We start from the raw sequence: 26,765 nt of genomic DNA, 5'->3' as shown, positions 1-26,765 counted from the left end.
ATCTTGATGGCCATTTTCACTGGAACGAAAAATGAGCGAGAACAAGGATAAAGGTGAAAAGTCCCAATGGGGACTTGTTCTGATGGTGACTAAGAGAAAATTTTCTTCACTTTAAAAAAAAGGAAAAATTCTACTTCCTATTGGGTCTATGGGACAGGAAATGAGGAGAAATCTCCCCAGTGAGATATACTGCAGATGGCCAAAAAGTGACTGGGTTTTTCAGAATTCTTTATTCTTTGCAAAACAAAAGAAATCTGGCTTTATATATACTGTACTAAAGTTCTTTGAAGAAACCTGTTATACTCTATCATAAAAGTTGGCTTACCTGTGCGAGCTGTGATGGTCGCTGGACTGCTTTCTGTGTTACCGGCAAGAGCGGTCACCCCAATGACATATAATGTGTTTGCTTGCAGTCCATCAATGTCGAATAATGTTGCCCCTGCTGGGAGGGTTCTGATGATCTCACGACCTTATGAACAAACAAGGAAAGATTGCTTTACAATTTCTTTATTTCAGAGAAACTTTGTACACTGATAAGAAAAAGTTTTTCCTATAGGGATTCTACATTGTACCAGGGATAGAGAACATTTCCCCACTATTTGGGTTGTAATCCCTTGAAGGGGGGTGGTTTGAGGACATCATTGAATACTCAGGGGTTTTCATCCATATAGGGTGAGGGGTTCCAGGTTAGTTCAGTTGGAGAGAAGCGGACCGACTGGCAATTCTCTCAGTATTAGTAAATCCTCAATTGGGGCTTGGAATTCGGAGACTCGCAGAGACTGCGGGAAAGAGCCTCCAAACCCTGATTACAGGGACTTTGGTCCTGAAAGAGATAACCTAAGAGAAGCTTTAAAAGCTGCATCCCAATGGCAAATGTGTAAACCCAGCCTGAGTCTCTGTTTTGCTGAGTTCCTACAGTTTGTCTTGTACTCCGAAACAGGGAGATAATGGCGGTGAGTCCCATTGTTGGTCTTCGTTATACCAGGACCATGGACTGTTTACCTTTGTTTTCCAAAAGAGAGCTATTTGTGTTTGCTTGGTTTTGAGAGACTAAAAAAGACTATGGTGTCTGTTGAAAGAGAAAAAAGCTACGATACTCAGGATCAGGGGAGAACTGGGAAGGGGGGCAGGGTGGCAATTGCCCCCTGGGCTGCTCTAATGCCAGGTAAAAAGGCCAAACTCAGGGCTGGATTAATGTAGGGGCCAGACACTGTATACAGCTGCCGGTTGCCGCTACCCAATGTTATATTTGCAGAACCACAGCGGAGCGATATGAGTGTGCAAAGTATGCTCCTGCCCCTGGCCGGCACAATACTAACACAGTCACTCCCCTGTTAGGCATAGTGATCTGCGTCCTACAGGAGCTTCCTACGCCCCGCCTGGCGTGATGTCATGTATTTTTGTTAAACCTCCTTTGTTGCTATGAACATTAACTTATGTTACCAAATTGGATCATGTTTGTCTTGCTTCATAACATCAATATCCATTATAAAACTAGGTGGGCATGGATGGTGAGCTGATTCGATGGTTCAATGGGCCGCTTGACTGAACTTGCCCCCCAGGCCCTCCCCTGCTCAGGATCATGGCTGATCTCTCGTGTGTACCGGTTTATGTAGCTGAGATGAGGAGCAGAGAACATGTTCTCTGCTTCTAATCACAGAACACAACCGTTCTGTCACAAACAGCCAGTTTATGAAAGTGAAATCTGAAGATCTTACTGGCCATTACTGTGAAATATCTCTGTCCCAGATTCTCCAGCTTAGAGGTGGAGAATCTGGGAGAGAGGCTGGTGCGATTAGAGGAAGAAGACTTCATTCACCAGTGGGTTCACCACAAGACCACTTCACCAGTGGGTTAAAAATTAATATAAATATTATATACACTATATTACCAAAAGTATTGGGACGCCTGCCTTTACACGCACATGAATTTTAATGGCATCCCAGTCTTAGTCCGTAAGGTTCAATATTGAGTTGGCCCTCCCTTTGCAGCTATAACAGCTTCAACTCTTCTGGGAAGGCTGTCCACAAGGTTTAGGAGTGTGTTTATGGGAATGTTTGACCATTCTTCCAGAAGCACATTTGTGAGGTCAGGCACTCACGACGAGGAAGCCTGGCTTGTAACCTCCTCTCTAATTCATCCCAAAGGTGTTCTGTCAGGTTGAGGTCAGGACTCTGTGCAGTCCAGTCAAGTTCCTCCACCCAAACTCGCTTATCCATGTCTTTATGGACCTTGCTTTGTGCACTGGGCCAAATAATTTGGTGGAGGAGGAATTATGGTGTGGGGTTGTTTTTCAGGGTTTGGACATGGCCCCTTAGTTCCAGTGAAGGGAACTCTCAAGGCGTCAACATACCAAGACATTTTGGACAATTTCATGCTCCCAACTTTGTGGGAACAATTTGGGGAAGGCCCCTTCCTGTTCCAACATGACTGCGTCAGTGCAACCAATGACTAATGCTAGCTATTCATTTTTAAATTTCCCTCGTTCACCAGTAGAAAGAGCTCCTCAATCCACGCTAAACAGCATGGACACAGGCACTGCTCTGCCACCTGTTGTAATGTAATGAATCATTTGATGCATGTGTCTTTACAGAGGAAGACGTTCTAAGATTGCTGTCTAAAGTGAAGACAAATAAGTCACAGAGTCCTGATGAGATACACCCAAGATTATTAAAAGAGCTTAGTGGTGAGCTGGCAAAACCATTATCAGATCTATTTAACCAATCATTAGTAACAGGAGTCGTCCCGGAAGATTGGAAATTGGCAAATGTTGTGCCCATTCACAAAAAAGGTAGTAGGGAGGAATCGAGCAACTATAGACCAGTGAGTCTGACATCAATAGTAGGCAAATTAATGGAAACCCTATTAAAGGATAGGATTGTGGAACATCTTAAATCCCATGGATTGCAAGATGAAAAACAACATGGTTTTACTTCAGGGAGATCATGTCAAACAAATCTTATAGATTTTTTTGACTGGGTGACTAAAATAATAGACGGTGGAGGTGCAGTAGACATTGCATATCTAGATTTTAGTAAGGCTTTTGACACTGTCCCACATAGAAGACTTATCAATAAACTGCAGTCATTGAGCATGGACTCCCATATCATTGAGTGGATTAGGCAGTGGCTGAGTGACAGACAACAGAGGGTTGTAGTCAATGGAGAACATTCAGAACAAGGTCATGTTACCAGTGGGGTACCTCAGGGATCTGTACTGGGACCAATTTTGTTTAATATCTTCATAAGTGATATTGCAAAAGGCCTCGATGGTAAGGTTTGTCTTTTTGCTGATGACACAAAGATATGTAACAGGGTTGATGTTCCTGGAAGGAAATGCCAAATGGAAAAGGATTTAGGAAAACTAGAAGAATGGTCAGAACTCTGGCATCTGAAATTTAATGTGGATAAGTGCAAGATAATGCACCTGGGGCGTAAAAACCCGAAGGCAGAATATAGAATATTTGACACAGTCCTGACCTCAGTATCTGAGGAAAGGGATTTAGGAGTAATTATTTCAGAAGACTTAAAGGTGGGAAGACAATGTGATAGAGCAGCAGGAAATGCCAGCAAAATGCTTGGATGTATAGGGAGAGGTATAAGCAGTAGAAAGAGAGAAGTGCTTATGCCGCTGTACAGAACACTGGTGAGACCTCACTTGGAGTATTATGCGCAGTACTGGAGGCCATATCTCCAGAAGGATATAGATACTCTAGAGAGAGTTCAGAGAAGAGCTACTAAACTAGTACATGGATTGCAGGAAAAAACTTACCAGGAAAGGTTAAAGGACCTTAACATGTATAGCTTGGAAGAAAGAAGAGACAGAGGGGATATGATAGAAACTTTTAAATACATAAAGGGAATCAACTCGGTAAAGGAGGAGAGCATATTTAAAAGAAGAAAAACTACCACAAGAGGACACAGTTTTAAATTAGAGGGGCAAAGGTTTAAAAGTAATATGAGGAAGTATTACTTTACTGAGAGAGTAGTGGATGCATGGAATAACCTTCCTGCAGAAGTGGTAGCTGCAAACACAGTGAAGGAGTTTAAGCATGCATGGGATAGGCATAAGGCTATCCTTCATATAAGATAGGGCCAGGGACTATTCATAGGATTCAGATATATTGGGCAGACTAGATGGGCCAAATGGTTCTTATCTGCCGACACATTCTATGTTTCTATGTTTCTGTTGTATTCAGACAGCACCAGCACCAGCAGATGACTGGATACATGAAAAGTGAATTAATCTGATTGGATGCAGCTGTTGATTGGCTAACAATTTTCCGCCAGCTCCTTTTGATTTTTTAGATTTGTTGAGCTGCATGGTGCCATTGAGGCCACCCACAGCTTGAATTTTGAAATTCCTATTTTTACCTTACTTATATCAAAGTTGGCCATAGCACTTGATAGAGCAACCAAACTTTTGATTTCATTTTTTTTTCAAAATTGCAAAGCAATTGAACACATAAAATAATGGCTTTGATCAGCAGCAAGGGGATGGGATTGAAATTGCCCCACTTAAAACCCAACAAAAAAAACAAATGTTTTCCATTTTTGATTTGATCCTTTAATAAACTGTAAATTAACTACATAATCGACTGTATTCTGGAGGTCATTTGAACTTATGGGTGGTACATTGCTTAAATTCTGGTGATTTCTTGTTCCCAGATAGCAAGGATAACTTGCCACAAATGTGTGGTAGTGTTGAATTGTAAGTCTTGGTAACATGCTGCACATTTTCACTGGCAAGTTGTACACTTGCAGAGCACTTGAAGCACAAGTTCTAGTTGACACTTTTTCAATTTGTAGTTAATTTGAGTGGCAAGTCTCTAGCCAGAGCAAAGTTGCACTGGTGGTGAGTCTACAGTATGAAAATTTAGCCACAGTGACTGGTGGGTGAGATGACTTTTGCACAACATAACTGAACCAGAAATTGCAGCAGACTTGCAGAATGTTTGCAAAGAAAGTTGATCTGGTGTGATGCAATGTGGCTGCAATTGTGCAACAAACCTGTGAAGCCTTCGAGTTTAGCAATAGCTTATCAAGTAATTTTCAAACTTGCAGCTCAATTGCTTGCTATCTGGGTTTGTTATTTGTAGTGTATTGTGGTAGCTGAAACTGACCAAAAATTGCCACATTGTGCTGCCACAGACATAAAGCATTTCAACCACTTTTAACCACAAAATGAACAAACCAGTGGCGGAGCCAGAGGGCTAGCTGGGGTGTCAATTGCCACCCCAGACAAAATCTTTGCCACCCCTGTTGCCACCCTGCTCAGGGCAGGAGGGGTTTGACCGGGAACTCGGGGCTACATATCAACACTTTAACAGGCAGCACACTAGCACAGCAAGTGATAAATGGTCGATTCGGCGGGGGAGGGGGCCAGCTGCAATGTGATTGCAGCTGTCAAATTTAGACATTGATGTCGGGTGTGGGCGGGGCCGTTTGCGGGAGTCGGGGCTCCGCCCCCTTGCTCCGTGGAGAAACTGAAGCTGGCTGGGAAGGAAGCTGGCAGGGGGCGGGACCAATTGTAGCTGCTGTATGGGCACACAGAGCTTCCCATCCTCCCCCAGCATTCAGAGCCAGGAGGATTTTCATTTCATCCTCCGCGCCTGAAATTGGCTCCACCCACCTCCCTGCCACCATCAGAGAGAGAAACTGACTGAAGCTGGATGGGGCAGGAAGGATTCAGCCGCGGGATGGATGGATGGATGGATGGTGTCAGCTCCGGTTCCTGGACTTGGTAAGTGTTGCTGGCTCTGCCCCCCTCTCTCTCACCACTACCCCTCACTACCCCCCCTCCCCTCTCACTACCACCCCCTCCCCCCTCTCTCACTACTACCCCCCTCCCCCTCTCTCACCACTAGCCCCCTCCCCCCTCTCTCACTACTACCCCCTCCCCCCTCCCCCTCTCTCACTACTACCCCCCTCCCCCCTCCCCCTCTCTCACTACTACCCCCCTCCCCCTCTCTCACTACTACCCCCCTCCCCCTCTCTCACCACTTCCCCCCCTCCCCCTCTCTCACTACTACCCCCCCCCTCTCACTACTACCCCCCTCCCCCTCTCTCACTACTACCCCCTCCCCCCTCCCCCTCTCTCACTACTACCCCCCTCCCCCTCTCTCACCACTTCCCCCCTCCCCCTCTCTCACTACTACCCCCCCTCTCTCACTACTACCCCCCTCCCCCTCTCTCACTACTACCCCCCTCCCCCTCTCTCACCACTTCCCCCCTCCCCCTCTCTCACTACTACCCCCCCTCCCCCTCTCTCACCACTTCCCCCCCTCCCCCTCTCTCACTACTACCCCCCCCTCCCCTCTCTCACTACTACCCCCCCCTCTCACTACTACCCCCCCTCCCCCTTTCTCACTACTACCCCCCTCCCCCCTCCCCCTCTCTCACTACTACCCCCCTCCCCCCCTCTCACATACTACCCCCCTCCCCCTCCCCCTCTCTCACTACTACCCCCCTCCCCCACCCCCCTCTCTCACTACTACCCCCCCCCCTCTCCACTACCACCCCTCCCCCTCTCACACAACCCCCCTCCCCCTCTCTCACCACTACCCCCTCCCCCTCTCTCACTACTACCCCCTCCCCCCACCCCCTCTCTCACTACTACCCCCCTCCCCCTCTCTCACTACTACCCCCCCCCCCCTCTCACTACTACCCCCCTCCCCCTCCCCCACCACTCCCCCCCTCCCCCTCTCTCACTACTACCCCCCCCCTCTCACCACTACCCCCCTCCCCCTCTCTCACTACTCCCCCCCCCCCCCCTCTCACTACTACCCCCCTCCCCTCTCTCACCACTTCCCCCCTCCCCCTCTCTCACTACTACCCCCCCTCTCTCACTACTACCCCCCTCCCCCTCTCTCACTACTACCCCCCTCCCCCTCTCTCACCACTTCCCCCCTCCCCCTCTCTCACTACTACCCCCCTCCCCCTCTCTCACCACTTCCCCCCCTCCCCTCTCTCACTACTACCCCCCCCTCTCACTACTACCCCCCTCCCCCTTTCTCACTACTACCCCCCTCCCCCCTCCCCCTCTCTCACTACTACCCCCCTCCCCCCTCTCTCACTACTACCCCCCTCCCCCCTCCCCCTCTCTCACTACTACCCCCCTCCCCCCTCCCCCTCTCTCACTACTACCCCCCCTCCCCCTCTCTCACTACTACCCCCCTCCCCCTCTCTCACCACTCCCCCCCTCCCCCTCTCTCACTACTACCCCCCCTCTCACTACTACCCCCCCTCCCCCTCTCTCACTACTACCCCCTCCCCCCTCCCCTCTCTCACTACTACCCCCCTCCCCCTCTCTCACCACTTCCCCCCTCCCCCTCTCTCACTACTACCCCCCCTCTCTCACTACTACCCCCCTCCCCCTCTCTCACTACTACCCCCCTCCCCCTCTCTCACCACTTCCCCCCTCCCCCTCTCTCACTACTACCCCCCTCCCCCTCTCTCACCACTTCCCCCCTCCCCCTCTCTCACTACTACCCCCCCCTCTCACTACTACCCCCCTCCCCCTTTCTCACTACTACCCCCCTCCCCCCTCCCCCTCTCTCACTACTACCCCCCTCCCCCCTCTCTCACTACTACCCCCCTCTCTCACTACTACCCCCCTCCCCCTCTCTCACTACTACCCCCCTCCCCCTCTCTCACTACTACCCCCCTCCCCCTCTCTCACTACTACCCCCCCCCCTCTCACTACTACCCCCCTCCCCCTCTCTCACTACTACCCCCCTCCCCCTCTCTCACCACTTCCCCCCCCCTCTCACTACTACCCCCCCTCCCCCTCTCTCACTACTACCCCCCTCCCCCTCTCTCACCACTTCCCCCCTCCCCCTCTCTCACTACTACCCCCCTCCCCCCTCTCTCACTACTACCCCCCCTCCCCCTCTCTCACCACTACCCCCCTCCCCCTCTCTCACCACTAGCCCCCTCCCCCCTCTCTCACTACTACCCCCCTCCCCCCTCCCCCTCTCTCACTACTACCCCCCTCCCCCCTCTCTCACTACTACCCCCCTCCCCCCTCCCCCCTCTCTCACTACTACCCCCCTCCCCCTCTCTCACTACTACCCCCCTCCCCCTCCCCCTCTCTCACTACTACCCCCCTCCCCCCTCTCTCACTACTACCCCCCTCCCCCCTCTCTCACTACTACCCCCCTCCCCCCTCTCTCACTACTACCCCCCTCCCCCTCTCTCACTACTACCCCCCTCCCCCTCTCTCACTACTACCCCCCTCTCTCACCACTTCCCCCCTCCCCCTCTCTCACCACTACCCCCCTCTCTCACCACTTCCCCCCTCTCTCACTACTATCCCCTCCCCCCTCTCTCACCACTACCCCCCTCTCTCACCACTACCCCCCTCTCTCACCACTACCCCCCTCTCTCACTACTACCCCCCTCTCTCACTACTACCCCCCTCCCCCTCTCTCACTACTACCCCCCTCTCTCACTACTACCCCCCTCCCCCTCTCTCACAACTACCCCCCTCTCTCACAACTACCCCCCTCCCCCCTCATTCACCACTACCCCCCTCTCTCACCACTACCCCCCTCCCCCTCTCTCACCACTACCCCCCTCTCTCACTACTACCCCCCTCCCCCCTCTCTCACTACTACCCCCTCCCCCCTCTCTCACTACTACCCCCCTACCCCTCTCTCACCACTTCCCCCCTCCCCCTCTCTCACCACTACCCCCCTCCCCCCTCTCTCACTACTACCCCCCTCCCCCTCTCTCACTACCTCTCTCACTTCTTCTATCCCTGTATCCCTCTCTCCTTCTATTCCTCTCTCTCCCTCCCTCTCCTTCTATCCCTCCCTACCCCCCTCTCTCTCCCTCTCTCCCTCTCTCTCTTTATCCCTCTCTCCCTCCCTGACTATTCTGATTCTATTCTTCCAGAAGCACATTTGTGAGGTCAGGGCTTCTCATCCAACATCTGTGACTGTTATAGCTGCGAAGGGTGAGTCATTTTATGGTGGGGCATTGGGCAGGGGTGAGGGGGCGGGTATTGGGTGGATCTTGGGCGGGACTTGTGGGAGGGGTTATCAAATTTACCTTCGGGCTGCAGCCCCTGGTCTTTTTACCACCTAGCAATGCCCCTGCCGCTCACGCTCGCTTATGCGTATAACATTACATAGCATAGCTGAACCTGAACGAGAGGGCCCCTGTGTAGCTTGTTCTCTGTGACTCTGACTGAGTGCGGTGAGCTGAGCAGGAGCGGCGCCGTGATTCGCTGCACAGCTAACCAATCACGCGTGCCTACACACCTGATTGGTTCGCTGTACCGCTACTCACGGTGAGTGGTTCACTGTGCTGCTAATCAGGTGTGCAGGCACGCGTGATTGGTTAGCTGGGCAGCGAATCACGGCGCCACTGCTGCTCACCGCGCTCAGTCACAGACAGTCACAGAGAACTAGCTACACAGGGGCCCTCTCGTTCACTTCTTCTACCTGTAACCTTAGGTAAGTCTCTCTCTGGTCTCTGCATGATTGAAGGGGACACAGCACGCTGGTCACTACATTGATAGGTTGGCAATCATGCTGGTCACTACATTGATGGGTTGGTACGCTGGTTACTACATTGTCAATTGATGGGGGGGCATGCTGGTCGCTACATTGATGGGGGGCAATATTGTGCAGCCCTACTCATAGGCATGCGCACGGGGTGTGCCGGGTGTGCCTAGGCACACCCTAATCACCCTCATGCAGTGCTTCCGCCATGGCCGCCGCCTCTCTGTCTGCTGCTCTCTGCCCCTGGCTGCTCAGCTCCCGAACCCAATCCTGTCGGTGCGGAGACTGATAGGGACTGTCTGGGGGAGGACCCTGGCCTGCTGTAAGAGGGGATCTATATAGGGGACCTCACCTCACCCTGGCCTGCTGTAAAGGAGGATCTATGGGGGACCTGCCCTAGCCTGCCCTAAAGGGAGATATATGGGGATCCTGCTCTAAAGGGGATCTATGCAATAGATCCCCTTTAGAGCAGGGTCCCCATAGATCCCCTTTAGAGCAGAGCCCTGTGATCAGTGTGTGGCCTTAAAAGAATGTTTACTTTGATAATTGTTTATTTAATTAAAAATGTTTTAATACCGCTTAGGATGTTTGTTTACATTTAGTTATAAAAGTGTGTGTATATGTATGTGTGTGTGTGTGTGTATATGTATATATATATATATATATATATATATATATATATATATATATATATATATATATATATATATATATATATATATATATATATATATATATATATACACACGCATGTATATTGACCCCCCAAAATAATACCTTGCCACCCCTTTGCCACCCCTGTTTTAAAAGTCTAGCTCCGCCACTGGAACAAACAGATTAGGGCTAACTTCAACACTTTATATCGGGGTCTCCAAACGGTCAGTATGAGGTCCACATTGTATGTATTTGTGGGCTGAAAAAAATCCTCATTGAAGGTCCCCTTCAGAGTCCCTATTACATGAAAGTCCCATCTTACTGTACATCAGAGTCACCATCAAATTCCCCCCTTACATCAGGGTCTCTTCTTAAAGGGTTGTGTTGCAGGTTGAAAGAGATTGAAACATAAACTAAAGGCAGCCTCCGCTGACCATAATCTTCAATCTGTGCACATTGAGGGCTAAAAGCTGAATAAAATCTTATAGCAGGCTGGATGGGGCCAATGGGCCATAGTTTGGAGACCCCTGCTTTTTATAATTTTTTGGTGTTGACAATAAATTGTTGCCGGCAGGTTGGATTATTCTGTTCTGGCCTTTTTTTATGTTCAAATATAAGGCTGAAATTGCCTGAAACTTGCCTTGTACAGTAAAACCTTGGTTTGAGAGTAACTTGGTTTGAGAGCGCTTTGCAAGACAAGCAAAATTTTCAAATAAATTTTGACTTGATATACAAGCGATGTCTTGATATACAAGTAGCCTCAAGTCACAGCTGAGTATAAAAGAGAAGAGAGGCGCCTCTAAGTGTAGCAATATGGTTACATTTAATGAAGGTACAACATTTAGCAACTCACATGGTTGATGATTGGAACAGGCACATCTAAGGATGCAGGCATCAGGGGTAAAGCTGTCCACATAGACCGTCCTCCGCACCGCCATCTACCTCATCCCTTAGATGTGCCTGCTTTATTCATCAACCATGTGAGTTGCTAAATGTTGTACCTTCATTAAATGGAACCATATTGCTACACTTGGAAGCGCCTCTCTTCTCTTTGATACCCTGTAGCTCCTGCTGGATTTTGCTTCTAATCCCCTTGTGGAAGCGACTATTTGTGGATGGACATTTTATGGTTTCACAACCTATTGCAATGCTATAATCTTTTTATATGGGCTATAAACTGAAGGACTTATCAATAAATGGTTGTGGAACGAATCATCTGAGTTTCCATTATTTCTTATGGGGAAATTTGCTTTGATATAAGAGTGCTTTGGATTACAAGCATGTTTCCGGAACGAATTATGCTCGCAATCCAAGGTTTTACTGTATGTGTAAAGAATACAAATGCACAATCATTTATCTTTTTAATTTTAAAAAATTATGATCTACCATCACTTTGTCTCCATCTAATTCTGTATCCTGTGGCTCTTGCTATCCCAGTCCAGACAATGCGGATTCTGTTGGCTGTAGTCTCCGCCACTCGAAGGTTGGCCACTCCACCAATACCTACTTCCGCTAAAATCACAGAAAGCATACGATAGAGAAAAAAATCAATACTTACTTTTACTGATCAATACTATTACTGATTTCCATTGATTGATTTATGTAGTCCAACAATATCATACTAACATTTACCAATGCATGCAGTTATGGAAATAAAAAAGAAACAAAAAAAGAAATGGCCACAAGAAGAAAGGAAGCAGATATGTTGTATGTTAGAAACATAAAAAACCGACAAGCATAAAAATCCCTAACATTTTCACAGATCCCCAACTATCAGTTTGCCGTTTCTTAGGGCCATGAAATGTGTTTCTGATTAACACCTTACCAATTTAAAGGGCTGACCCTCCCGAAAGTGATCTTTTAGTAATGAGATGAGCCAGGTAGGCTGAGTCAATCCCTGGCTTCCCCTGTTTCTTGGATACTCCAAATGTGAGATCTCCCTGCCTTAATTTTCTTCCCTGTTCTGTCCACTTAGGACGTTTCCAGTGTTACCTTCCATATTTGTATGTTCTCTCTCTATATTCTCCATAATATAAAATAATTAATACAGTAAATTCAGCAGGGGTAGTGGGAGCCCATCATAATGGCTACGGCAAATGTGCAGAATCTGGAACTCAGCACCTATTTTCCTGGGAGAAACTTCCAGTTGATGTAGCTCTCCAACATTTACCAAAAACTAAAATATCAGTTTTGGAAGGAATTACTCTTTAACAAAATCTGTAACAGTCTAGGGATCCCGAAATTTATCGAGGGACTGTATTTAGGGTTTCCACCAACAGGTGGGGACCCTAACAATGCAGGGGAAAGAGTACACATTTATCAAGCATATGGAACAAAAACAGGGTTATAAGATGAGTTTAAATATGAGTTTTGAGAGAATTTTTTAAAAAGAATTTGCCGAATATCTAATGGGATAAGGAAAAGAGTATTGGGAAAAAAAGAGCAGCATGACAGAAATTCTAATGCATAGGCTGAACATGGGAAGACTGATGAAGAGAAGTAAGAGTGTACAAGTCTGCTGAGGGCTTCATAGGTTGGAGTAAGGATCTGTAAAGATAAAATGGAGTCCCACCTGTTTTGACATTAATAGTCACCGGTGTTCCTTCTCTTGTCCCCACCACTGGAGTCACCCTCACTACATACGTGATGCCTTCCTGCACACCGGTCAAATCGAAGGTTGTCTGATCTCCTGGAATCACTTGGCTTCTCTCTGTCCCATCTAGTGATAAAAATAAACATAAAATTCTAAATAAAATCTAAATACATAAGTTCCCGTGCTTCAATGCAGCCATGTCTAGACTTCCTACAATGACTGATAATCCTGGGATATTCAAATAAACAATTATTTGCTATTCTAGGGACGAGAAAATAAAAAAGGAAGATGGAAGTTTTTTCTGGAACTAAATTCTAACTGTGATTGTTTATTATGTCTGAAATTCTATTTAGGTAGCATCTCGGCGAAATTAATGGATTTTCAAACAAAGTTAGTTGACTCAACGATGGCAAGATGGAATCCTTTACCATATTTTCTGAATTTTCGTTTGAATATTCACACAAAATTCTACTGGTGTATGACCAGCTTCAGTCTCTGCGTCCTGTTTTGCTTTTCTGCACAAAAGTTTTGCTCTACTGCTCTTTCCAGGCTGAATGACTGAAAGAAGAGACTCTCCACCTCTCCCAGCTGAAACCAAACAGCCTAAAATAAATAGTAGTAAATGCAGTAAATCTAATTTGTTATATTAAATCCCACTCTGGACATCAGAAGGAAACCTTATATCTTTCTCCGGTAGGCTTCCTCCAGCTTGTGCAACCAGACCTAAGGTGCTCCACTCACCATTTGCAATCTGATGTACTCATAGACAACACAGGACCAATAGTCCTGCATTGCATGCGAGGATCCACTAAGTGTAGTATTAGACTGTAAACATTTATTGTGCAAGATTAAGAACACTTACAGGAGATAAAAACAATTCAAGCCCATCATAAGAAGCTTCCACGTTCCACGCTGGTTAGCGTGGAGGTTCACTGCTGGACATCCAGACACCAACAACCTTCTCTTGGCGTTCGAGGAGGTTGTGAAGCTCATAGGACCACTACAACCATCGGAACCACACATCTTATGACGGCTTGAATTGTTTTTATCTTATGTAGGTGTTCCTTATCATGCACAATAAATGTTTACAGTCTAATACTACACTTAGTGGTGCCTCTCCCTCCTACATGACTTACAGAGCTTCTAGACACACTCTGAGGATGGCTACCTCATTCTAAGTGCACATTTCCATCTGCCTGGACATCAGACCTTTATTATACCTATTTTAAACAGTCTGTTCGGCCAGAGACATTTGATTTTTGGAGCTTTTGCAGCTTATTGTGTTATTTTTCATTGTATGTGAGCAGGGGAGGACTGGGCCAGGGGGCAGGGGGTAAATGCCCCCTGGGCTGCTCTGATGCCTTGTAAAAAGGTTGCACCGCTTGTGCCACAGACATGCCTAAAGGATTCCTGGTGAAGAGAAGTGAAAAGTCTCTGCCACTGACCTACTGAGTGCGGGATGAAGACAAGGACAGAGCGCAGGCCTCCCTCCCCAGCATTGATGGTGTAAACTGTGTCTGAGCAGAGGCCAGTTCCATGCCCCACTGGAGACTGTCCTCCCCTGTCCAGCCCCAAGCTCCTGGCCAGGTTGTGAACCGGGATTCAGCCAGTGAGTAGAGAGTACCTGGAGCAGGGCTTCAGCTTGGAATGGGGGTCAGGAGGAGGACGGGAAGAGGGAGAGTGGGTGGGGGTCTTAGTCACTGCACCATGGGCCTATGGTTTCTACTTGCCCCCTGGGCTGAAAGTTGCCAGTCTGCCCCTGCATGGGAGGATGATGAGGGCCTGCCCACAATCCGGAGCATTGGAGATAAGAGGTGAGTGCAGGAAACCTGCTGAAGTGAAGACTATAGTAAGTAGTACACCTAGGGGTAGAGGAATAAGGTGGAATACTTTCCTTGTACCTTAATCTGATAGGCTTCCTCTAACGTGTGCAACCAGCTCCGTTGCACAGGAAATCTGCTGGAGTAAGGAATAAGGCAAGTGTTACACCTTACACCTGTAGGTGTAATACTTACCGTATACCTCATTCTAGCAGGTTTCCTGCACTCACCTCTTCTCTCTGGTGCTCCAGGTTTTGGGCGGGCCCTCACCACCCTCACATACAATGCAGGACTATTAGTTCTGCATTGTATATGATGACACCAGAGTGTGACCGCTGACTGAAGAACCATAGAGCAAAAAGCTTTGGGGGCCTGAATGCACAGGTTGGAGGAAGCCTACCAGGGCAAGGAATAAGGCCAGTATTACACCTTAATCCTCTACACTCTTAATGGGGTTTTAACCCTTGTAGTGTAGGGGGTCCACTGTGAGGATATGCCAAATGCCAAACTAAAGAAAGAATGGCTTTTATCACTCAAAGGACGAGAGATGAAGAGGCTACAAGAAAACATCTTGATGATTTTTAAATAAGACTTGCCAGGTGCCCACTAAATGGGATGTCCTTGTGACTATCAATTATAAGACAAAATGAATTCTGCCTCTGTGCTCTGGGCAGTAATTTGAGTTTAATGGTTGTTAAAGAAAAGATAAAGCAATGCCAAAGGAAATGGTCCATATGTCACACATCATGAAGCAGACCCACGTGCATGAAGTAAGATAATTGGCAATCTCAGCCCCGACTCCAACCAGGCCACTCCCCCAATGCATTTCGCTTTGCCCCTTGGAGTTTAATCATGGGGGTGGGAGTCATGAACCTTTTCCTTTGACATGGCTGCAGCTTGGAGCCAGGGCGAGCTCCCTGTCCCTGCCTGCACTCACAGCCGTCTAGTTGGACTTTATCTCTCTAACTGAGCAGCACCTACATTTTGTCTTTTTGGGTTAAAGAAAAGTTGAAAGGTACCTTCGGAATTTCGGAACAGAATTCTGTATTCCGTGGCTCCAGGTACTCCTCTCCAGGCCAGTCGGATACGTTCTCCTCTTACTTCCAAGACACGAAGGTTTGTCACAGAGCCAATCGACAATGTTTCTATTACATAAAACAGAATCAAGAATAATTTGAGGATTTCGGAGGGAAAGCTGCAATCAATCATTCAAAGTGTTACTAAACCCAGGAGCCTGCAGTCACTATATTTGATCTCCCACACTACACAGCACATGGAAATGCAATTATTTTAGCAAATATAAACTGCTAAATACATTTTCTCATCAGCAGTATATAGCAGTCTTGTGACTTCTATCAGTGCCTGGTTAAAGCTTGTAGCAGGCATTTTTATAGTGCACTGGCTGTCTTATCAGGATGCAGGACCCCTGACCCTCTGTCTGGACAGTGCTGATTGGCTCTGTGCTGATCACATGCACTCTCCCAAGAAAAAAAAAAAACTCTCTAGCAATACACACTAAACTGAGCATGTGCAGCCTGACTCCAGTAACTCTGTTTTATCTGGACATGTTATGGGGACAATGCAAGAAGAGGAGGTACTATGCCTTAAACAGTGTAAGAATACTGCCTGAAAATGGTGATCATGAAAATACGTTAATATTTTTTTATTTAAATAATATTTAGCAATAATATACTGTATATATATTTGTAGTACTTTAGTACTTTAAACCCAAACTCTAAACAGACAAAATAGTGCACCTTTTTGGTAAAAAAAAAAAAGAAAAAAATGTTATGTTGTTTCTTACACCTGGTTATTTCCAATACCAGTAGTCCTAAATATATTGCTTGATTTTGCCCATGCTTTCAGTGCAAAATCTGGACACATGCACAAATAGAAATGTGATAAGGGGAGCATTAACATGTTGCAGTGTTATCTGTGTTGCATGAAAGAAGATACCCTCAGTATCTATTCGGATGTACAGTATATCTCAATGTAGCTACAAGCTCGTTTAGATAGCCTGTACACCCAGGGCCGCTAATAGGGGGGGGCACCAGTCCTCCTGTAGGGGGCCCGGGCACACAGGGGGCCCCAACAGCATGGGGAATTGATGCAGTCGGGCAGAGGGGCAATTACAGAAGAAAGCCCTGTGCGGCTCTCTGCAGCAGTTGAAAGCCAGTTTCTCCCCCCTTCTGCCAGCTTTCAGCTTCTGCACGGAGAGACACAGACACAGGGCATCATTCCTGTAATTGCCTCTCCCGACACCAATCAACCTTCCCTGTTCTGCCTGCTATTGATCCCCCCTCCCTTCCCCGTGTGCCCCCTTTTCACTTTGATGCCTCTACCCCCTTCACTGTGAAGCCCCCCCCCCCCTCCGCAGTGCCAGCAGGCTTCCCTGTCCTGTTAAAAAAAAAAATTGTAAAAAACAATAATCATTAAACATTGTAATAAATAATTAGAAAAAATTGTAAAATAAATAATTGTAAACAATTGTTAACATTTAAAAAAATATATACATTTTTTTTCTTTAAATTTCCTGTTATGTTGTGTCCGCTAATAATGATTTTAGTGTATTTTTAATGAAAATATTGTCTTGATAAATTTGGGGGGGCCTGCCAGGTAGGTCCTGTGATTTCTAACAGCAGCCCTGTGTACACCCAATGGGATGTCGGGATTTACTTGCCTTTTCATTTTTTCAAAGAAAGCCCTGTGTTTGCAGGTAACAAAAAAAAAAAAAAAAACGTAAACTAGTACAGCTGTTGTTGATCCAAGTATAGCGCAAAAAGGTAAGCAGGGGACAAAAAAAAATAATAAAGTGCAAGGTTATGTTTACTAACTTGCTTAATTTGCTATTAAAGGAGTTAGAATGTGTAATAATTGCACTTCTTCTTTTAAAATTGTATCAAAATGTATCTCTAGCTGAAACATGTTTTGAGCTTTGGAAGGTTAAAACCCCTATCGGGTTTTTGTTTTGTGTCCCGTTAAGGAGAATTCCCTTTAATGGCCCTTTAATGGCTCTACCAGTATCCCAACTGAAAGTGCATAATGATCTGTCCAAAGTGAGGGGAAATCTCAACTACTGTCACTGGGGCAGGTGTCTCTATTGGAAGATTGTTCCCCTACTCCTATTCTGGTGACAACCTTAACATTTTTTATTTGCTATCACTTCCTACTCCAGAAATATTGGTCACTAAGAAGAGGAAGCTCCCCAACGGTGACAAAGACAGCAATAATATCCTGCTGGATAAACCAGCTGCTAATGAATGCCATGCTTCATCACTCAATCGGTTGATATACCATATACATTGTGTCTTTAATCCAGTCCCATTTCCTTCTCTTAAGCCCTGATGAGGAAAGGAGTTTTGCCCCCTGAAATGTGTTGGCTTTCTATATATTCTTCAATCTTATTTTCCACTGGGAAACAAATTGTATGTAGCACTCTCTAGTGTGCTACCAGTGTCAGTGTAGGGAAATGTATGCTTTTGACTCGTGGTAAGCTATGTGAGTCAGAAATTGGGCAGTTTTACTGCAGGTTAGGCTGAATGGCTCTACAGAGGTAGGTCTCTTGTGCCTCCCACTGAATCTGGAAGCTTGTAGAAGTTTCTAGAAGTTAGTGGGTAGAGGCCAGGAGGACCTGATCTGCATACTTAGGGGTGTCTGACCAATCCCCAGGCAAAATGTCCTGGCAGGGCGGATGGGTCTAGGCTCTGTCATTAAATATACCAGAGCCTGGCCAGCAAGAGAGTCAGGTGGAAAATGGAGTGCTGAGGAGGCTGTCTGTGGCCTAGGATGGGACCCCTGCATCTGGGGGGGGGGGGGTGCTGCCTCCTGGCTGGGCTCCGGCTGGCTTGGAAAGATCCTATCAGCAGAATGTTTTTAGAAGAAATCTTGCCAGAAGAACAGCAGGGAGCAATGAGTACATAAGCACACCCAGGGATTCACAAGGGGAGAGACCGCGATATGTAGTCAGCTTTCTGATGACGGTGTTGTGCTTAACCCTTCATCCCTTGTCCTGGGAGTTCTTTGGAGTAGCCAGGTGGGCTGGTAGACAAGCAGCCAGAAGGGCTGGGAGAACCTGTAGGCAGTGGAGTTAGGGATACTCCTGTATCTCGAACTCCACGAGGTGTTTATATCAGTGCTGATATAAACACCTCCTATGTCACACCTTCTTCAAGACTGATCCTTAATGACTGGTGTCCAGGAAGGAGAACAGTCCAGGATCCCCACTATGTACAGAGAAAGGAAGTGTCCCCATTTTTCGTTTTCAGTTAAGCTGGGCATCCCATAACCCTTCTTCCCTTTCCAAGTTGTTATCCCTAATATAAAACGTGTTAAAACGTGTGTGTGTTCCCTGGCTGTGCAGGAATGGGTGAGCCAGTTATCAGCAGCCCTTGCTGGGGTAGTGCTGCGTGTATTAGGACTAGCAAGTCGTGATGTGATGCTTCAATCCCAGATTCGATTCCTTGTATTATAAATTAGGGTGACTGTGGGAGTCCTTGGGTGTGTAGAACCCACCAGCCAGGAACCCACCACTGCAAGACTTTTGGATAATAACTCCACAGCCTGCATGAACACCACTACATCATTATTGGATAGGAAATCAACAGCACAATTCCAGGGTTCCAGTTCTGTTCTGTCTATCAATTCCCCCATGAAATAAAAACCTTGAAAGAAGTTACAACCTTATTCTACTCTTTATGAAACAAATAAAACATTTTGATCAAAAAAATTCATGCTTAGCTCCTAAAAATGTAAAAAAGAAAAAAAAAATTCTTAATTGAATAATCCTTGTTTCTGAAATTACCTGTCTGGACAGTGATGGAAACGGGCGAGCCTTCCCTTCGACCAATCAGCGCTGATATAAACACCTCGTATGTCACACCTTCTTCAAGACTGTTGATTTCAACCGTGTTTTGGTTGCCTGGAACTCGTCTCGTTCTTTCAAAAGACCCTGTAAGAAATTTTTTTTTTTTTTTTACACTGTAAGAGATTTGTGTGCTGACCGCAAACTAGCACTGTATCATTATGAGTTGTATAAAGCAATTTCGGATACTGTAGCACTCAATGAACTGCTTCCGGACCACCCACCGCCAAATTACTGCGGCAGGGCGGCCCTCCTGTGGGAAACGACGTAGGTCAACGTCGGTCACGCACCTGCAGCTAGGGGGCGAGCGTGCGCCACCTCCGGCACACTCCCACCCCCACTCGGCTGCGGGAACTCCGATGCACGGGGCAGGTGGCTCCGGTTGCCGCCTGACACCCACTGAGAGAGAAGAACGGTCAGCTGTTGTAAACACTGCTGACCGTTCTTCTCCCTGGAATGATCACAGAGCGCTTGTGATCCTTCTACATAGGATCGCAGGTCTCTGTGATCATTTCACAAGCCCAACCCCAATACAGTTAGAAACATGCCCCTAGGTACACATTTAACCCCTTGATCACCCACAGTGTTAAACCCTTCCCTGCCAGTGTCATTATTACAGTAACCGTGCATATTTTTAGCATTGATTACTGTTGTAATGTCACTAGTCCACCGAAAAGTTTAAAAAATGTCAGTTAGGGGTCTGATCTGTCTTCCGCAATGTTGCAGTCCCGCTAAAAATCGCAGATCGACGAAAACGTGTTTCTACCATAGCCTTACTCATAGGTATGCTATAAATAAGGCTACGGACGAAACACGTTAGCATTTTACCATGTTGTACACTGCTGTCATGCTGGAATAAATTGCATCAAAACGAAGCATTCATGTGTCGGCTTTTCTTGTTACTTGGAAGCAATTGCATGTATCTGGACACTGCAGCCTGAGCAGCGACACTCAGTTTCACATTCATTTCACTATGAGTTAGACCTAGGGTGAGTTTGCATCTATTCTGATTTGTGGTTTGGTGTTCTTCACTCCATCTTTCTCTTTCTGAATAAAACCAAGCACATGGTCATCCTCACCATCAGTGCTGCGAATCACCACCTTGTATTCCGTAGCACCCGCCAACGCCGTCCACGCCAAACGGACTTTTTTGCCACTGACATCTACAAGCCGCAAGTTGGTAACTGTACCGACAACACCTTGGTCAAAAGAAAAAGGTAACATTTTAGAATTATAGGAACACAAGCTATTAGGAGGTAAATACTAAAACAATAGTGATGCCAGTTTACAAGTTGTATTTTAAAGTGGGACTTAAAGCAGAGCTCTGCCCCCCCCCCCCATGAAAACAATTAAAGTCAGCAGCTACACATACTGTAGATCAGGGGTGTCCAATTTTATTTCATTGAGGGCTGCATCAGCAATATGGTCATCCTCAAAAGGCCAGTTCTGTCTGTAGCCCCCCCCCCCAAACAAATGTCTGTTTGTACCCTCCCCCATTAAAAGTCAAGAGATCTCCCTTACATCACAGTGCACCCCCCTTACCTTGTGCTGCTGCCAAGAAGAAGCTGGGGGCAGAGATGGGAAGCAGAAAGTGCAGGGTCTGGGAGAGGACCAGAGAAGGGCTGGAGTCAACTGCTGGAGTCTGCTGAATGCTGAGACCGGGGGGGGGGGGGGAGTGGATATAAAGGGGTGCTGCGACTGAACAGAGAGGTGCAGGATCTGTGTGAGGTGTTCTGTCCTCTCCGCTGCAACTGCTGAGACAAGGTGGGGGCGGAGATGAAGGCGCAGCAGCTGCAGGGGAGGTGCAAGTCCACTTGAAATGGCCTGGAGGGCCGGATTTGGCCCGCAGGCCTTGTGTTTGACACATGTGCTGTAGATGCTGACCTTATATATTAGGACACTTACATGTCCTGGAATCCAGAGATGTCGGCATGGCAGCCGATGTTTCCATTAGCTTCGGGAGCTGCCACCACCATTGCCAGTAAGGGAAACCGGCAGTGAAGCCTTTTTGCTTCACAGCTGGTTCCCTACTACGCATGCATGAAACGTGCTGTGCTTTCTGAATGGCCCGGCGGAGGGAGAAGGAGGAGGGGGGGCCAACAATTCCGAAAGATCACGGCGCGATCTCCCAGAAGTGGAAACAGGTACCTGTCAAAAACAGGTACCCGCTCCCCCTTCCCCCTGAAAGGTGCTAAATTTGGCATCAGAGGAGGGGATGAGACAAGTAAGCGGCGCTTTTCCTTTTGTGTGGAACTCCGCTTTAACTGTATCTGAGCACCACAAACCAAAAATGCTATATAGTTCATTTTTAATAATCAAAGAAAACCCACCTGTCCATCTACGTCTCCATACTTTATTTTGTTGAGAAATCACTTTGAAAAACATCCTCTAGCATATATAGCTGCGGCCATCTTGAGTAAGGGCAGATGATTCATGTAGCATTTACTTACTGGAATCTTTCTGACCTTAGCTCAGGTATGCAGGCAGGAGGGTGTGCTTAGCTGAGAAAGCCCCTCCTCCCCTCCTCCAGATGAACAAAGAACATGCCCATGAAATCTCCTGGGATGTTCCACATTTTGGACTAGTCCACGAAAATACAACTAAAACTAAAACAATTTAGATGACTAAAATACGACTAAAACAAAAACAATTCAAATTACTAAAATACGCCTAAAACTAAAAAAGCATATTGGTCAAAAGGCTGTGACTAAAACAAAATTGAATTTTTTTATCAAAATGAACACTGGTTATATATCACAATGGCTAAATCTGTGTCTGTCAAATTATTACATGTTATATTCCAGGAATATACGAGTTTGGAAAATCTAGAAAAATGATTAAACAGTCCATTACAATATTTAACTAAACCCATTATATTTTAATCAGCTAAAATGATTTTAGTTACTGGGGATTTTAGTCAACTAAAATATGTCCAAAACTAAAATGCCATTTTAGTCAAAAGACTATAACTAAAACGAAATCGAATTTTGACATCAAATTCAAACTGCTCTGCAGAAAAATATTGATAGATGGATCATAAAATGCCTGGTTTGCTTTGACCCACCAGTCTCATAGGTTGTTGCTGGCGTTGCCACCTCTCTGCCGTCATACAAGGTGAAGAGGGTGATGCGGTACTCGGTTCCTGGCCGCAGCCCGGTAATTTCATATTGATTGGTGGTAGTGGGGAGATTCACAACCTGTGGAGCCTTAGGACCACCTAGAAGACATGTATGAGATTATTACCTTTACCTGTTTTCCTGCTCATACCTTACTTTACCTATCCCAGTACTAAATGTTGCCTTCTGTTACCTCGACCTTGCCTCCATTCCAGCCTATAGCCGGTAGCCTCTGGGATGAGGTTCCACGTCACCTGGATTGAGGTGGGACTGTTGGCAAATGATCTCAACTCCTGAACAATTCCTGATTCTGGGCAAAGAGGTAAAATACAGATCTTTAGTAATGACAACAGCAATCCTACAGATGGGATAAGTGTTAAATATTCCACATACAGACACTATCAAGCAGTGCCAGGACAAGGTCATCCAGTGCCCGATGCCGAACTGCGCCCACCCATTCATGATCTGCAAGCTTAGGAGATTCTACGGCCAGCGTTCGCTCGCTTGTCAAAATTATTGTCCCTGTCACTACTTCTGTAAGCCTTGTAACAGAAGGAAGGCGCCTTCATCCCTACAGTAAACCTATGGCGTCCAGGGCAACTACTCTTCCCGCCCCCCCATTGTCCTGGCCTTGCTATCAAGTTTGGGTGGAAGACAGCGCTAGACTGGTGCACCTGGAGGCTTCCTAGCGCCAGGTTTCTATGTGGAAAATGCAGACGGAATCCCTTTCAATGGGTTGAATGCCAATTGTAGGTGGTAGGTGATAGACTCCTTTGGGGTCTAGGGCTTCTACCTTTCTGATAACGACAATAGGGCCATTAGAAGAACACTTGAGTAATTGGAGAGGGGCACTTTTTGTCCAGAAAAACATCTTACTTGATGACTTTTATAATCGTTTATTAAAGATAAAAGTATGCAAGTGGAGCCAACGCATTTTCCGGGGAATTGCCTCCCCCTTCCTTAGAGCTGTGTTTTTTTTTGGCGAATGGTCAGGCTCTGAGAGGGTTAAATATGTTTGATTAAAAGTTCGTCAGTTTAAAAAAAGTTTAATTAATGTGCCGCGCTTCTATTTACCTCCAATCCAACGCGAACAATCGACTCAAGTATAAATTAAAACCAATTAGACAAATCAATCAAGTAAAATTACTGAAGAAAATCATAAGTTTTAAATATGCATACAAAAGTGATGTAAATACAATATCTGCGCAATCATAACGATGTGTGAAATATAATCAATTCAAATGTATAAGTGCAATCCTTAGAAAAGTTCAATAAAAAAAAGTCCAGTGCATTATTTTCGTGCTGACAATCACAACCATACCTCTGTGTGCTTCTTAAAGCGGAGTTCCACTCAAAAGTGGAACTTCCTCTTATCTGTCTCCTCCCCCCTCCGGTGCCACATTTGGCACCTTTCCGGGGGGGGTGGAGCAGGTAGAAGTTCGGCCCCCTCCTTCTCCCTCCTCCTTCCTCTGCTTCTAGGCCAGTAAGAGAGTGTTGCATTCACAGTAGGGATCCAGCCATGAAGCCACAAGGCTTCACTGCCGGGTTCCCTTACCAGCAATGGCGGCGGCAGCATCCGACAGCCTATGGAAACATCGGCTGCGGTGCCGACATCGCTGGAATCCAGGACAGGTAAGTGTCCTAATATTAAAAGTCAGCAGCTACAGTATGTGTAGCTGCTGAATTTACATTTTTGGAAGGGGTTGGGGCGAAACACCGCTTTAGGGTGCCTAATTTTTTAAAGCTGGTGAAACATCCCACTCATGCTCCCCTTTTGGTGTATTCTCACCTGGATGCCAGTGACCTCACCATTAAATTTAGTCGAAACTCGCTTTCTAGTCCCATCTGTACTAAAGTGCAAAGATGTACTTATTTCCTGATATCTCCTTCTTCTACGTCAGTATGCGGTAAGTGGTTAAGGTGTAGGAAGACTGCTGAGAATTAGCCTGTAGAATGCGCCCTCCTATGTTGGGCCATTTGTTGTGGAGAGGCAATTTTGTCTCCTCGGTGTCCAGGTTTTCCTCGCTACAGGCATTATATATACCAAGTGTCAGGAAGTTGTTGGGATGTCTCCAACCTACAAGCCAACCTCAATGCACAGTTTGATTGGGCAACTATGTGGCAAATGAGGTTTAATGTTGATAAATGTAAAGTTATGCACCTGGGGGCTAAGAATACGCATGCATCATACATACTAGGGGGAGTACAACTGGGGGAATCCATAGTAGAGAAGAATCTGGGGATTTTGGTAGATCATAAGCTTAATAATAGCATGCTATGCCAAGCTGCGGTTTCCAAAGCAAGCAAAATCTTTTCTTGTATTAGGAGAGGCATGGACTCCAGAAAGAGAGATATAATTTTGCCCCTGTACAAATATTAGTAAGACCTCATCTGGAATATGCAGTTCAGTTTTGGGCACCAATTCTCAAAAATGATACCGGGGAACTGAAGAAAGCGCATAGAAGGCCAACCAAACTGATAAGAGGCATGGAGGAGCTCAGCTATGAGGAATGATTAGAAGAACTGAATTTATTCTCTCTTGAGAAGAGAGGATTAAGGGAGGATATGATCGACATGTACAAATACATAAGGGCTCCATATAGTGAGCTTGGTGTTGGGTTTTTCACTTTAATGTCATCACAAAGGACAAGGGGGCACTCTTTACATTTAGAAAATACAGAAAGGTTTCTTCACAGTAAGAGCTATGAAAATGTGGAATAGACTCCCTCCAGAGATGGTTCTGTCCAGCTCAGTAGATTGCTTTAAAAAAGGCCTGGATTATTTCCAAAATGTATACAATATAACTGGGTACTAACATTTATAGGTAAAGTTGATCCAGGGAAAATTGAAATGCCTCTCGGGGGATCAGGAAAGATTTTTTTCCCATGCTGGAACAAATTGGATCATGCTTTGCTTGGGGTTTTTTTTTTGCCTTCCTCTGGATTAACTGTGGGTTTAGCATTGTGTATAAGGATTGTGTATATGGGATTGTATGATTTATTTATTTTTTTATTGGTTGAACTAGATGGTCTTTTTTCAACCTGACTAACTATGTAACTATGTAACCTCCCTGATGCCCATTAGAACTAAAGAAGGGGCTTGGATAACCTATAAAACATCTTTAACATTAAAGAATAAATCTTTTTGAATGTGACTATCAATCCCTTTAATTTTCCAGTGGCCTCTCTACTTTTTCTTGTCCTCCGCTTCTAATTGGTGATTAGTTTAATAGCCATGCCCCTATGAGTTATGTGTTTATTCTGAATAGGCTACAAACATACCATATCTCTCCCAAAAACACACAAGGCAAAGGCCATTTTTTTTCTGACCCAGCCCATCTCAACACCCAACACACATTACCCACTACAGTATATAGTGTGTTGGGTTGCAACAACACAAATAGTCCAAATCAGGGATGTGATTACGGGTCAGTCTGTACACAAGTTTAAACCAAGCCTTGACTGTTCAGTCATTCAGACAAATGTTCCAACATTTACCCATTCAATGGGTGCCAAACATCACAGATAATAGTGGTATTATTTCGGCTATTTCATATGACAGCTTCCTGCGAGTGCAGGCCATTGACAACCTGTAACATCACTGGCCCCATTTACAGTACCTACATGACAGGGAATACCAAGCCATGCGTGCAATTAAGCCCTCATAGTTGATTGTTTTGCCCGGAGACATGACGCGGCAGCTGCGGGTCAGATCAGGAGATGTGGGGAGCCTAAAACAGGATCTCAGGGAGCAGGATTAATGTGGGAAGGACTTTGAGCCATCGGAGCTCTGCTCACTTGCGTCCTACTTCATGCCGGTCCTGGCCATGCCCAAGCCCTTAGAGTTAAGGGGGAACTAACATGCCCTCAACATGAGGGGGTATCTTGTCCATGTTAATGAGGACAAGGGCCTCTTCCCCACAACCCTGGCCTGGTGGGGGTTGGAGGGGCTATCTGAATCTTAAAATCCTCCTTAGCAAAAAGAGACCTGCCCCCTCCCCTCAATATAAATTAGTAGGGGTCTAAAGGTACAGAGTTTAAAGGTGTCTGTTCTTTGTGATTCCGAACTCTAGAACATGCATTGATCCAGTGATTCTTGAAAATTCTCGACCTGCATACCTGTTTTAGTCACAAGATGGTGAAGCCAAAGTCTGGGTGAGAGCCCTGGAGCTAAAACCTTAAAAAAAATAATAGCTCCCATATTCCTATCCTCA

The 26,765-nt window shown here is 46.1% G+C and overlaps 1 protein-coding gene across 1 annotated transcript in view; it reads right to left on the bottom strand.

Moving 5' to 3' along the window:
* Positions 1–26,765, bottom strand: part of COL7A1 (collagen type VII alpha 1 chain) — a 360,938-nt gene that overhangs the window by 213,751 nt on the left and 120,422 nt on the right. Inside the window, exons 13-20 of the mRNA XM_082266262.1 lie at positions 22,746–22,862; positions 22,501–22,653; positions 20,516–20,635; positions 19,377–19,523; positions 15,595–15,720; positions 12,735–12,881; positions 11,549–11,674; positions 326–469 (exon numbers count right to left, since the gene is read on the bottom strand). Coding sequence (XP_082122388.1) covers positions 326–469; positions 11,549–11,674; positions 12,735–12,881; positions 15,595–15,720; positions 19,377–19,523; positions 20,516–20,635; positions 22,501–22,653; positions 22,746–22,862 — 1,080 coding nt within the window. The remainder of the gene's footprint in view (positions 1–325; positions 470–11,548; positions 11,675–12,734; positions 12,882–15,594; positions 15,721–19,376; positions 19,524–20,515; positions 20,636–22,500; positions 22,654–22,745; positions 22,863–26,765) is intronic.

This window comes from Pelophylax lessonae (genome assembly GCF_965119305.1).
Source record: "Pelophylax lessonae genome assembly, chromosome: 8".
NCBI lineage: Eukaryota > Metazoa > Chordata > Amphibia > Anura > Ranidae > Pelophylax > Pelophylax lessonae.
The sequence above is the reverse complement of the archived record's forward strand: the minus strand, read 5'-3'. Positions and strand labels throughout refer to the sequence as shown.